The sequence below is a fragment of the Nerophis lumbriciformis genome, linkage group LG38, assembly GCF_033978685.3.
Source record: "Nerophis lumbriciformis linkage group LG38, RoL_Nlum_v2.1, whole genome shotgun sequence".
Classification (NCBI taxonomy): domain Eukaryota; kingdom Metazoa; phylum Chordata; class Actinopteri; order Syngnathiformes; family Syngnathidae; genus Nerophis; species Nerophis lumbriciformis.
Window position 1 is genome coordinate 19979112 of NC_084585.2, and position 13610 is coordinate 19992721.

A 13610-nucleotide genomic window follows, 5' to 3' on the forward strand; every position below is an offset into this window, starting at 1 on the left:
GGAGAAAAGAAAAGAAACGGCAGATCAACTGGTCTAACAGGGGGGCTATTTAAAGGCTAGAGTATACAAATGAGTTTTAAGATGGTACTTAAATGCTTCTACTGAGGTAGCATCTCTAATTGTTACCGGGAGGGCATTCCATAGTACTGGAGCCCGAATAGAAAACGCTCTATAGCCCGCAGACTTTTTTTGGGCTCTGGGAATCACTAATAAGCCGGAGTTCTTTGAACGCAGATTTCTTGCCGGGACATATGGTACAATGCAATCGACAAGATAGGACGGAGCTAGACCGTGTAGTATTTTATACGTAAGTAGTAAAACCTTAAAGTCACATCTTAAGTGCACAGGAAGCCAGTGCAGGTGAGCCAGTATAGGCGTAATATGATCAAACTTTCTTGTTCTTGTCAAAAGTCTAGCAGCCGCATTTTGTACCAACTGTAATTTTTTAATGCTAGACATAGGGAGACCCGAAAATAATACGTTACAGTAGTCGAGACGAGACGTAACGAACGCATGAATAATGATCTCAGCGTTGCTAGTGGATAAAATAGAACGAATTTTAGCGATATTACGGAGATGAAAGAAGGCCGTTTTAGTAACACTCTTAATGTGTGATTCAAACGAGAGAGTTGGGTCGAAGATAATACCCAGATTCTTTACTGATTCGCCTTGTGTAATTGTTTGGTTGTCAAATGTTAAGGTGGTATTATTAAATAAATGTCGGTGTTTAGCAGGACCGATAATCAGCATTTCCGTTTTCTTGGCGTTGAGTTGCAAGAAGTTAGCGGACATCCATTGTTTAATTTCATTAAGACACGCCTCCAGCTGACTACAATCCGGCGTGTTGGTCAGCTTTAGGGGCATGTAGAGTTGGGTGTCATCAGCATAACAGTGAAAGCTAACACCGTATTTGCGTATGATGTCGCCTAGCGGCAGCATGTAAATACTACAGAGTGCAGGGCCAAGAACCGAACCCTGAGGAACTCCGCACGTTACCTTAACATAGTCCGAGGTCACATTATTATGGGAGACGCATTGCATCCTGTCAGTAAGATAAGAGTTAAACCACGACAAGGCTAAGTCTGACATACCAATACGTGTTTTGATACGCTCTAATAAAATATTATGATCGACGGTATCGAAAGCAGCGCTAAGATCAAGAAGCAGCAACATAGATGACGCATCAGAATCCATCGTTAGCAGTAGATCATTAGTCATTTTTGCGAGGGCTGTCTCCGTAGAGTGATTTGCCCTGAAACCGGATTGAAAAGGTTCACAGAGATTGTTAGACACTAAGTGTTCATTTAGCTGCTGTGCGACAATTTTTTCGAGGATTTTCGAAATAAAGGGAAGGTGGGACACCGGTCGGTAGTTTACCATGAGGTCAGGATCAAGGTTAGGTCTTTTGAGCAGAGGATGAATAACCGGTTTCTTGAATGCTAGGGGAACAGTGCCAGAGGAAAGTGATAAGTTTATAATATTTAGCACTGATGGACCTAATAATACAAAAAGCTCCTTGATAAGTTTCCCAGGAAGTGGGTCAAGTAAACATGTTGTTTGTTTTATCCCACTTACACGCTGTAATAGTTCCTCTAATGTTATTTCATCAAAAAGAGAGAGACTATTTTGTATTGCAGTATCCGTCGTAGATACAGTTGTATCTGTGTTCATAGAACCCAGTTGTAGCTGGGATGCGTTATCTTTAATCTCCTTTCTAATGAGTTCAATTTTCTTATTAAAGAAATTCATAAAGTCATCTGCCGAGTGGGTGGAGCTATTGGGAGGAGTCCCTTGTTGGGTTAGCGATGCTACTGTACTAAACAAAAATTTAGGGTCGTTTTTGTTGAGGCGGATGAGATTTGAGTAATATTTAGCTTTAGCTAAGGTAAGCATGCGTTTATACGATATTAAACTATCACTCCATGCTTGATGGAAAACCTCAAGCTTGGTCGCGCGCCATTTGCGTTCCAACTTTCTACATGATAATTTATGAGCTCTGGTTTCCTCTGTAAACCATGGGGTGCGCCTTTTAGGGGCCCTTTTTTGTTTTAGCGGTGCTATACTATCAATGGTTTTGCAAAGTTGTTAGTGAGGTTATCAATAGAGCCGACATAATTTGGGAATGGTGCCATTACCGAAGGCAGTAGGTCACTAAGAGTCATCGTTGTGGCGGCATTAATGTTGCGGCTGCTATAGCAGTTATTATTATTATTAGTTTGTTGACAATGAGTCAGAACTTCGAATTTTATAAGGTAATGATCGGACATTACTTTAGTATACGGGAGTACCATAACTTTGGAGGTGGTGACACCCCTGACCAGCACTAGATCTATCGTATTGCCGTTGCGATGCGTAGGTTCATTTATTATTTGTGTAAGACCACAGCTATCAATTATAGTCTGGAGCGCCACGCACTGAGGGTCCGATGGGTTATTCATATGGATATTAAAGTCCCCCATTATGATTATATTGTCTGCGTGCGTCACTAGATCAGCAACGAACTCTGAGAATTCATTAATAAAGTCCGAGTAGGGCCCTGGGGGGGCGGTAGATAACAGCCATATCGAGAGGCAGCGGTGCGACAGACCTCATAGTAAGCACCTCAAACGATTTGTATTTATTATTTAGGTTAGGGGTAAGGTTAAAGTTTTCATTGTATATTGGTGCGACCCCCCCACCCCTTTTAAGGGGACGGGCAATATGCGCATTCGTATAGTTAGGAGGAGATGCCTCATTTAGCGCAAAAAATTTGTCTGGTTTGAGCCAGGTTTCGCTAAGACCAATGACGTTAAGATTGTTGTCTCTAATGACCTCATTAACTAATAACGTTTTGGGAGACAATGATCTTATGTTTAAAAAGCCCATATTATAAGTATTGGGCTGTTTTGACGAGTTTTTGTTTAAATTATCCGTAGTAGAAATATTAATAATGTTGCGTTTATTATACGTAGTGCACTTTAAATAGTTTCGACCATATCTAGGAATTGATACGACGGGAATTTTCAGATTGTTTACTTGATGCTGCGATCGACTGAACGCATCATGATTTGCCACCTCAGTAGAATGCATATCTACCCCGGACACATTCACAACAGAAAACACATTATGTGAGTTGTGTGTTATTCTAAGAAAATTGCTATGCGTACAGGAATTATCCAGTCTGGTGCTGGCTAGTTCTAGCTTAACTGACTCCTCACCCGGACTAGCAGGCTCTGTAATTGCCTGTGACCGGGCTTGCTCTAGTGTAGTTAGTCAAATGTGACTTAAACAGTAGTCTATATTCTTAGACAGGATGATGGCGCCTTCCTGGTTAGGGTGAAGGCCGTCCCTCATCAGCAAGCCTGGTTTGCCCCAGAAAGAGGGCCAATGATCAATAAACGTTAGTCCCTGTTGTCTACAGAAGCTAGCCAGCCACTTGTTAAGCGAGACTAATCTGCTATATCTCTCATCATTGCCTCTCGCAGGCAGGGGGCCAGAGACAATTACTCGATGCCTGGACATCTTTCTAGCGAGATCACAAGTCCTGGCTATGTTTCTCTTTGTAATCTCTGACTGTCTCATTCTAGTGTCATTGGAGCCAACGTGTACAACTATATTCGCATAACTAGTGGTGCGATTAGCCTGTCGTACGTGTTTACTAGGCCTGTTGCGAGTTAGCTCCCTAAGATTAGCCTCAATGTCAGGTGCTCGGGCCCCCGGGATGCACTTAATTGTGGCTGGTTTGCTAAGCTTTATGTTTCGGGTGATGGAGTCCCCTATGACTAAGGTGTGGTGCCCGGTAGACTGGGGTGTAGGACTAGCTAAAGAGCTAAATCTATTATGCGTCTCAACCGGTACACCGTAGCTTGTAGGCCGCTTAGGACTGCTACAGGCTGGGCTAGTTAGCTCGCTACAGCTAACGCTAGCAGATGTGTCCGCAACATCTAAAGTTACGTATGTATGAGTATGTATGTATGTATATATATATATATATATATATATATATATATATATATATATATATATACAAACGTTTGTGTATATATATATATATATATATATATATATATATATATATATATATATATATATATATATATATATATATATATTTCTGGGGGTACGCTCTGGGCCTGCTTGTCAGGCGGAGGTCGGCGCCTCAGGCTACTGCATCCGGGCTGCGTGTCTGGAGCTCCTGGGTCCCACCGTCCGTCCCTTCCTAGTGCCCGTCTTGGTTGGGGCCTGCTGGGTCTAGTCCCCGCGTCTATTGTGATAGCTTGGTGCTGCAAGGTGTTCCGAGGTGCTGCAAGTCGGCCAGCTGCTGGGGTAGTGACCTTGTGTGTCAGCATGTCTGTGATCTTCTTTTAATTCTTTTTTTTATATATAATAATAATTATTATTAATATTATATTTTCTACCGATTGTCCCTTTTTGGGTTCGTTATTATCATTTATTTATTTATTTTTATTTTTATTTGTATTTTTATTTGTATTTTTATTTTTATTTTTATTTTTATTTTTATTTTTATTTTTATTTTTATTTTTATTTTTATTTTTTTAAATATATTTTATTTTATTTTTTTATTTTTTTCCCCCTCCCTCAGGGGGGTATTTGGACAGGGCGGTTGCTGGTTGTTCCATCTCCATCGTTGGGGTCCCTGCGGGTTCGATGGGTGGTTCCCGTGGCCCCGTGCTGGGCGGTCCTGCGGCGGCCGACTTAGGTGGGGTGGCCTGGGGAAGGCCGCGCCGTGCTATCCGGGGGTGGAAGGTGGGCTCGTAGGGGCCCGGTTGCTGGTGGGGCGGGGGCGGTCTTCCCGTCTAGTCTCTGGGCCCCCCGGGCGGGACGTCTCGCCTTTCTGCCCGTGTGGGGTGTGGTCTCTTGCTAGCCTGAGGTCTGGCTGTCCCCTGCTTCTTTCGTGCCTTGTCCTCTGCCGAGTGCGTCTGTCTGCGACCTGCTGCTGGCTCTTCCGGGCGGCACGGTGGGCCTGGCTCTGGGGTTCCTGTCGCTGGCCGGCCTGGCTGCGTGGGGCCGGTGGCCCCTGGTTCCCTGGGCGCCACACCTGCTGTTTGTGGGTTGGGCTCTCTGGGTGGCTGGGGCCGTACTCTGGCTCCCACACACACTGGGAGTCAAATATATTGTACATACAAATACACATATACTCACATACACACCGTTATTCATACATACAAGTGTACATACATACATAGGTACCTACACTCCCACATACATACACAAATACAGTACATACCTACATACTCAAAGTTCGTACATCCACACGCACATTCACTGTACAAACATACATATGCACATACTGTACATATACATTCACTGTACAAACATACATACAGTATACACATACTGTACATATACATTCACTGTACAAACATACATATACATATACTGTACATATACAAGTACATATACATACATACACTCATGCACATAATCACGTTTCATCAAACATATATTAATGTTGTTGCCCTAGAGGAAACTGCGTAACACATGGCACACTGACAAAGCTTAAGGTTAATATAGGTTGTTTCTCTTTCTTCCCCTCCATTTTCTGCATTATTTTGTATCTCTAGTTATCATTACGTATATGTATTGTTGCATTTGAACAACTATATTGTTGATAATAGAGGTAAATTATTGGTATTGTTCATTATCAATAATGCTATTTCTCTTGGTATTTGTATTGCTCCATTTGTAGTGTAATAATGCTCATTGTCATTTCTGTATTATTATTTATTTCGCTAACTGCTTCTTTGCTATCAATTTTACCATCATTTTTGTACATATCGTATTTGTTGATGTTGCTCTATTGTTGTTGTTGTTGTTATTGTTGTGTTTGCTGTTTTTGTTTTTGTCTCTCTGTCTAATCCCCCTCTTGTCCCCACTATCCCCTCCTGCTCCGGCCCGGCTGCACCAAATGATAATATAAATACATTTAATAAAGTCAAATACAAATAAGGCAACAAGAGAAGTATCTTACACTTCTCTTTTGTAAAGTAAATCTGAACAGCCGACATGGGCATCTACATCAACATCATACATCAAATATGATTTGCCTGAGAAGCTGGACAGGACAAAAAAAAAAAAGTCTAATATTTTCGCAATCGACTGGTAGGATCCCAAAGATCGAGTGGCGAACCCTGTTAAATTATATATGTACAGGTATTCACTGTATATATTATGTGATATAGCAGCGTGTATTTTAAGGACTATTAAAGTATATAGTTAAATATTTCAACAACAAATGTGTCCTTTTTTCAGGACAATCACTACCGTCCTGAAGACGGCGACACATGTCTGCTGTGCGACTGCTACCCGGTGGGCTCCTTCTCCCGAACATGTGACCGTGACAGTGGGCAGTGTCAGTGTAAGGCAGGGGTGATCGGGCGCCAGTGTGACCGCTGCGACAACCCCTTCGCCGAGGTTTCCTCTAACGGCTGCGAAGGTGAGAAGATGTTACTGCCAGCTCCATCCATTGTTTCCATTGCTGAATCTTTTTTATATATTCTTGTGCATCCCTGACAGTCATTTATGACAGCTGCCCCCAGGCCATAGAGGCGGGAATCTGGTGGCCCAGGACCAAGTTTGGTCTCCCTGCTGCAGTCCCTTGCCCCAAGGGCACTCTGGGTAGGAGGAGCTTGGAATTAGCATCACATAATGACAATGCATGGATGTTTGCCTCAAGCATTTTGTGAGCTGCAATCAATTTCTCAGCTCATGTAATGCAAGCACTTTTCCTCTTCCTCATCCTCCTCGCAGGCACAGCCATTCGCCATTGTGACGAGCACAAGGGATGGCTGCCTCCTAACCTCTTCAACTGCACCTCGGTCACCTTCAGCCAACTCAAAGCGCTGGTGGGTACTGTAAATTCTGTGTGTCTTTGCACCTGACCTCACCCCTAAACAACACAAATATTTAATATTTTCAATTTTGATTAGCAACTCTCTCAAGGATTATTCCTTCACATGGAACTCATTCATCTAGACGGAAATTATAAAAATTACATGCAAGATGAGATATTTAAGTGACTCTGTGTTGTTAGTTAAGGGTTTTTATTTAGATTTGTATTGTTATTCTTATTGTTTTTTTATTGTTTTCAATCAATCATCAATCAATGTTTACTTATATAGCCCTAAATCACAAGTGTCTCAAAGGGCTGCACAAGCCACAACGACATCCTCGGCTCAGATCCCACATCAGGGCAAGAAAAAACTCAACCCAATGGGATGACAATGAGAAACCTTGGAGGGGACCGCAGATGTGGGGCCCGCTCCTCCCGGGTGACCGGTGCAATGGATGTCGAGTGGATCTAGTATAATATTGTGAGAGTCCAGTCCATAGTGGATTTAACATAATAGTGAGAGTCCAGTCCATAGTGGGGCCAGCAGGTGATCATCTTGAGTGGAAACAGGTCAGCAGCGCAGAGACGTCCCCAACTGATGCACAGACGAGTGGCCCACTCTGGGTCCCGACTTTGGACAGCTAGCGGTTAATCTGTGGTCACCGAATCTGTGCCCCCCCCCCCTCCACGAAGGAGAGGGGGGCAGAGCAGAAAAGAGACGGCAGATCAACTGGTCTAAAAGGGGTCTATTTAAAGGCTAGAGTATACAAATGAGTTTTAAGATGGTACTTAAATGCTTCTACTGAGGTAGCATCTCTAACTGTTACCGGGAGGGCATTCCATAGTACTGGAGCCCAAATAGAAAACGCTCTATAGCCCGCAGACTTTTTTTGGGCTCTGGGAATCACTAATAAGCCGGAGTTCTTTGAACGCAGATTTCTTGCCGGGACATATGGTACATTACAATCAGCAAGATAGGATGGAGCTAGACCGTGTAGTATTTTAAACATAAGTAGTAAAACCTTAAATTCACATCTTAAGTGCACAGGAAGCCAGTGCAGGTGAGCCAGTATAGGCATAATATGATCAAACTTTCTTGTTCTTGTTAAAAGTCTAGCAGCCACATTTTGTACCAACTGTAATCTTTTAATGCTTTTTTTTTATTTTCAATTGTCACATACTGTAAACTATTTCATTATATTTTTGTAACAGTTCATTATGTTCTTTTTGATTTAATAATAATTGGACATAGTCAGGAATAAATCGTTAATGTTGCTATATTGATTAAATAGAAAATAATTTTTACTATTGTTTTTATTATTATAACAGTCACATAAACTATATTGAAAGTCATATCAATTAAAAGAGTCAGTTATATTATTCCTATTATTATTTATTATGTTTGTTTTATCCGATTAAAAATTATTTTAATAGTCACATAAATGAATTTAGACATATTTAATGACAGTATTTAGATGATCATATACAAATATTTGTCAGCTTTATTATTCCAATTATTATATATTATTATTTGTTTATTTGTGGGAATAAGCGGTAGAAAATGGATGGATGGATGTACTTGTTTTATCAAGTATTTTTTTTTAAAACCTACATAAACAATGTGAGTATATATGATAATGTAGACATATTAATCTTTTGTTAATGATACGTAGAAAAGTCGGAAATAATCACACTAATGATACAATACTAATTAAAAGAGTAATTAATTTTCATCATTATTGTTATTATTAGTATAATAACATTATTAGTATATGCAGGAATACTTATAACATACTTATTTATTTTAATTAACTCAATAATATTCCACCTAATTACTTTTTTTTAACTGGCTGATGCTTGCTAATCATAATTTTTAAAATATCAAAAAAGAAAAATTACTAAAATACATATAACAAACAAAAAATAAGAAAATATTATTACTATTATTTTACTATACATATTTTTGTTAATTTGATAGTCACACAATGACGACATAAAGAAATAAATAAACTTTGCTTCTTCCTACTCCTCTTCGGACACGTTAAATTGTGTAAACATGTGACGTACTTCAGTGTAACTTTGTTAGTTATGTTGGAAAAAAATGTTCCTCTCCCAGTTGGAAAGGTTTTCCCAGAATGCATCACTGCTGGACTCAGGACACATCCAGCACACGGCGACCATGTTGGCCAACGCCACCTTACACACGGAGAAATACTATGGCAGCGATGTGAAAGTAGCATATGGCCTCACTCGGAGAATTCTGCAGCACGAGAGCGAGCAGCAGGGATTCAACCTCACGGCCACGCAGGACGTCCACTTCACTGAGGTGACACCACGCTAAGACCAGCTGGAATGGATGACGCGTCACCACGGCGACTGTCTGAGCTCCTCTCTCCTCCCTGTCGCTCCTTCAGAACCTGGTCCGTGTGGGCAGCGCAATCCTGTCCGCAGACACGCGTGCACACTGGGAGCTGATCCAGCACACGGAAGGCGGCACGGCGGCCCTTCTGCGCCATTACGAGGAATACGCCAGCACTCTGGCTCAGAACATGAGGAAGACCTACCTCAGCCCCTTCACCATCGTCACGCCATACATCGGTCAGCCTCACCTCACATTTTTTAACGATAATTTCATAATTTATTCGATAATACTTATTATTATGACCAAACAAAGCAAATAATATCAGTAACATTAGTAATAATAATAACCCCTAACTATTTTATTATATTTACTTCATACTTTGTCATGTATGTTTTGCCCTTGTTTGTTTTTATGAACCAAATATTTGTGCATACTTTATAATGTATGATATCGTTTTAATATTTTCTAAAATGTGTTATGCACAGTGTATATTATTATATTTTTATATTATGACTAAAACTACTACTATTATAATAATAACAATAAAGTATACATGCTATTTATTTAGTTGTTAATGAAAAGAAAACATTTATTTATATGCTATTTAACATATTTAAAAACCTAAATTGAAATTCGAATATGATAAAATAAATAATATATAAAAAAACAATTATAAAAAGATTTCCAAAACAAACAATACTAATATTTGTAATTGTTATTAATATTATTATATATTACATGGTGCATAGCAAATTAAAAAAGTTTTAAAATACTAATATTACAGTGTATACTATAAAATAATCACAAAATAAATTGGTTTACAAAAACCAACCGGACACAAATAATAATTGTAATAAAACAAGTATTGTAATTATTGTAATAATAACAATATTAGTATTAGCAGTACCAAATGTTTTAATATTTTTTATAATATAAATGTTTTATTAATATTAAAAAATATATATATTTATATTATGTTATAATATGTATTTGTAATTGTATACATTATATTGTAAAATAGATATTACTATGCTAATTAATGTATAGTAATATACTTTTAATATTCATAGCAATAATGATAATCTCAATAAAAATACAAGTACTGGTGTTGTTTTTGTTAAGCAAATATTTAAAAAATATTTTATAAAATGAATATTTTGGTATTTTAAAATCTTTTGAATTGTATGATTTGTTTAATGTATATACTCCTAATATTAATATAAATTAATACACTATTAATTGTATAATATATATATATATATATATGTAAATATATATATATATATATCATACGATATTATATATATAATAATATTATTATATATTGATATATTAGTAATAGAAATAATGATAATGTTAATAATAATAAAACAAGTATTACTATGATTTTGTTTTCAAATGATTAATGTTCAACATTTCTGAGTGAGTAATAATATTTAAATTATATAATAATGTTAAAAAAATGTTTTGTCTCTTTTCAGTAAGTTTAATAATATAAAACATATATATATATTTTATTAAAAAAACACAAAAGTGAGTTTGACAGTATTTGAAAGCAGAAAAATGTGTGTAAACTTTTAGTATGAACAAATATTGATTTCTTTCTGACATGTTTGTCTCGTGCAGTCGTCTCTGTGGACCGTCTCAAAAAGAGGAATTTCGCGGGGGCCAAGCTCCCGCGCTACCAGTCCCTGAGGGGCCCTCGCCCAATGGACCTGGAGACCACCGTCACCCTGCCCGACTCTGTCTTCCAACCGGCCGTGGACACCAAAGGACACAGACACCTGGACGTTTTCCCAGAATCCTCTCTGACGAACCGTTCCTCCGCCAACAGAAAGAGACGCCATCATCCCGATGACGGCCAGCAGGACGCCGTCGCCAGCGTGATAATCTTCCACAGTCTGTCTACTCTGCTGCCTGAGAACTACGACCCCGACAAGCGCAGTCTTCGGTAAGAAAGACAACAGATTTTGTCGAGGTGATGTTGATAACCAAGTATATTCTGGTTTGTCAGCGTACCAAAGCGTCCCGTCATCAACACGCCTGTGGTGAGCATCACCGTGCACGACAATGACGAGCCGCTGCAGCACCCTCTGGACAAACCCATCACGCTGCAGTTCCGGCTGGTCGCCACCGAGGAGCGCTCCAAACCCATATGCGTCTTCTGGAACCACACAATACTGTCAGCACACAGGCACACACAACCCATCTTGACAACTTTAGTCCATTTCTCTGATTGTTGACTTTTTATTGATCAGAGCTGGAAAAGGCGGCTGGTCAGCGAAGGGCTGCGAGGTGGTCTTCAGGAACAACACTCACATCAGCTGTCAGTGCTATCACATGACCAGCTTCGCCGTGCTCATGGACATCTCCAGGAGAGAGGTAGGACACGCTCAGTACTGATACCAACCCGAGGCTACCAAAACACAGCATGTAAGAAGAGTATTATTCATTTTCCGAGGGCACGCGTTTGTTTGTTGCTAGGCAGAATATTTGTGGGACTTTGCTGAGCAGCAGAAGATTGGGGTTTCCCAAACTGCATGTCGAGGGCCATAATGGGTCCTGTGTTAATTATTAGTAGGTCGCCAGTTGTACGTAAAATGCCATAATGGATTTTATTGATCATACATTTGGCACAAATTTGTCATGATCCATTGCCCGGATCATGTGTTGTTTAGTCTTTGACTCCCTCAGTTCCTGTTTTGAGCACCCCTGGGTTTGTGTTTTGGTTGCCATGGGTGCAGATTGGTTTCACCTGCCTCTGATTAGTGTTGGGCACGCTCACCTGCTGCCGGGCTCTAATCAGAGAGCTACTTATTCCTGTTTTTCGCCACACAATGTCTGTTAAGTTAAAGTTAAAGTACCAATGATTGTCACACACACAGTTTTTTCAAATTTCACCACTGTGTGGTGAAATTTGTCCTCTGCATTTGACCCATCTTCTTGTTCACCCCCTGGGAGGTGAGGAGAGCAGTGGGCAGCAACGGTGGCCGCGCCCTAGAATCATTTTTGGTTATTTAACCCCCAATTCCAACCCTTGATGCTGAGTGCCAAGCAGGGAGGTAATGGGTCCCATTTTTATAGTCTGGCTTTCTTCTTTGCTTCCACGCAGTTACGACGCCTACTAATTTGATTCCTGAGCTAAGCTTCGTCTTTTTGTTTGCCTGTTTACATGCTAAGCTTTTCTTGTTCGCTATTCCGTTAGCTTATTCCATCAGCTTCCCGTGCTATCGGCACGCTGGTGCTCTTTTGTTTGTATTCCGCATGATTTATGGACAATAAATAATTTCCTTACCTGCACCTTGCCTCCGGACTTCCATCTGCATCTAGGAGAACGATCCATGCATCACCATGCGACACCGCCCTGACAAAATTGTCTTGATTAATCAAGTAACTATTTTTAACTGCAATACTAACCCATGTTAGCAAGAACACTTATTTAAAAAGTTTGCTGTGGGGCAGAGGGTTCACTGCCCCACCTAGCAGTGAAAGGACGGAGAGGGTTGACAGGAAAACAGTCAAACCGAGTCAGACAGATGCACTAAAAGGCTCATTAGCCCCGAAAACAGATGTGTAAGGATGATCACATGTATTTACCACAAAAGTCACTACTGTGTATTATATATAAACATTTAATTAAAGATAGCTCCAAATAATGCCTTTTGTAACGAATCGCTGAGCCTTGTATAGTCACTGGGTGTGAGAACCACAAAATAAAAAAAAACAGCAGAATTTGAAATTCGTAGCAACTTAAACGGCTGTGGCTGTAGGCAACCTCCTGATGTTTTTTTAATAACTCCACAAAATGGTAGTAGGATTTGAAGTATGTTGAGTAGTCAGCATGCAGCAGCTTTATCTAGCTCTGTATGCACTATAAAATGTTGGTCAATGGTATGAAACTTGGGGTAGCGTTGTTACAATGAACTCAATAATGCCGACTGAGCAGTTTGCTCCTCAGCACTACTCTAACATCAGTTCTGTTGCTGCTGTGTTGTGCAATATACTTTCTCATGCACTCCTGTTATTATATTACATCCTATTAGCTTCAACACGCTTGATTATTAGATCACTTACGGTATTTAAGACAAGCTATTTCTTTACTTTGGTGCCCCAAAAGTATGGAGAGTCAAATGGAACACAATTAAAAAAGGTAAATTCATCTTTAAATATTTACTTAAATGTGCCATTAATTATTAAAAATTTTAAATACCGTATTTTTCGGACCATAGGGCATACCGGATTAAAAGGCGCACTGCTGATGAGCGGGTCTATTCAGGTCTTTTTTCATACATAAGGCGCATTAAAGGGGTCATATTATGATTTTTTTCTAAATGTAAAACACTATCTTGTGGTCACATGTTTGTGATGGTTCTTTGGTCAAAATGTTGCATAGATTATGTTTTACAGACCATTTTC

At 39.7% G+C, this 13610-nt stretch overlaps 1 protein-coding gene across 4 annotated transcripts in view; it reads left to right on the forward strand.

Moving 5' to 3' along the window:
- The window catches only part of celsr2 (cadherin, EGF LAG seven-pass G-type receptor 2), a 221976-nt gene that overhangs the window by 185401 nt on the left and 22965 nt on the right, over positions 1–13610 (forward strand). For all 4 annotated transcript variants that reach the window (XM_061932746.2, XM_061932747.2, XM_061932749.2 and 1 more), the window contains exons 15-22: positions 6253–6436; positions 6517–6618; positions 6751–6845; positions 8949–9158; positions 9247–9430; positions 10821–11145; positions 11209–11376; positions 11453–11576. In XM_061932746.2, the coding sequence (XP_061788730.2) occupies positions 6253–6436; positions 6517–6618; positions 6751–6845; positions 8949–9158; positions 9247–9430; positions 10821–11145; positions 11209–11376; positions 11453–11576 (1392 nt within the window). The remainder of the gene's footprint in view (positions 1–6252; positions 6437–6516; positions 6619–6750; positions 6846–8948; positions 9159–9246; positions 9431–10820; positions 11146–11208; positions 11377–11452; positions 11577–13610) is intronic.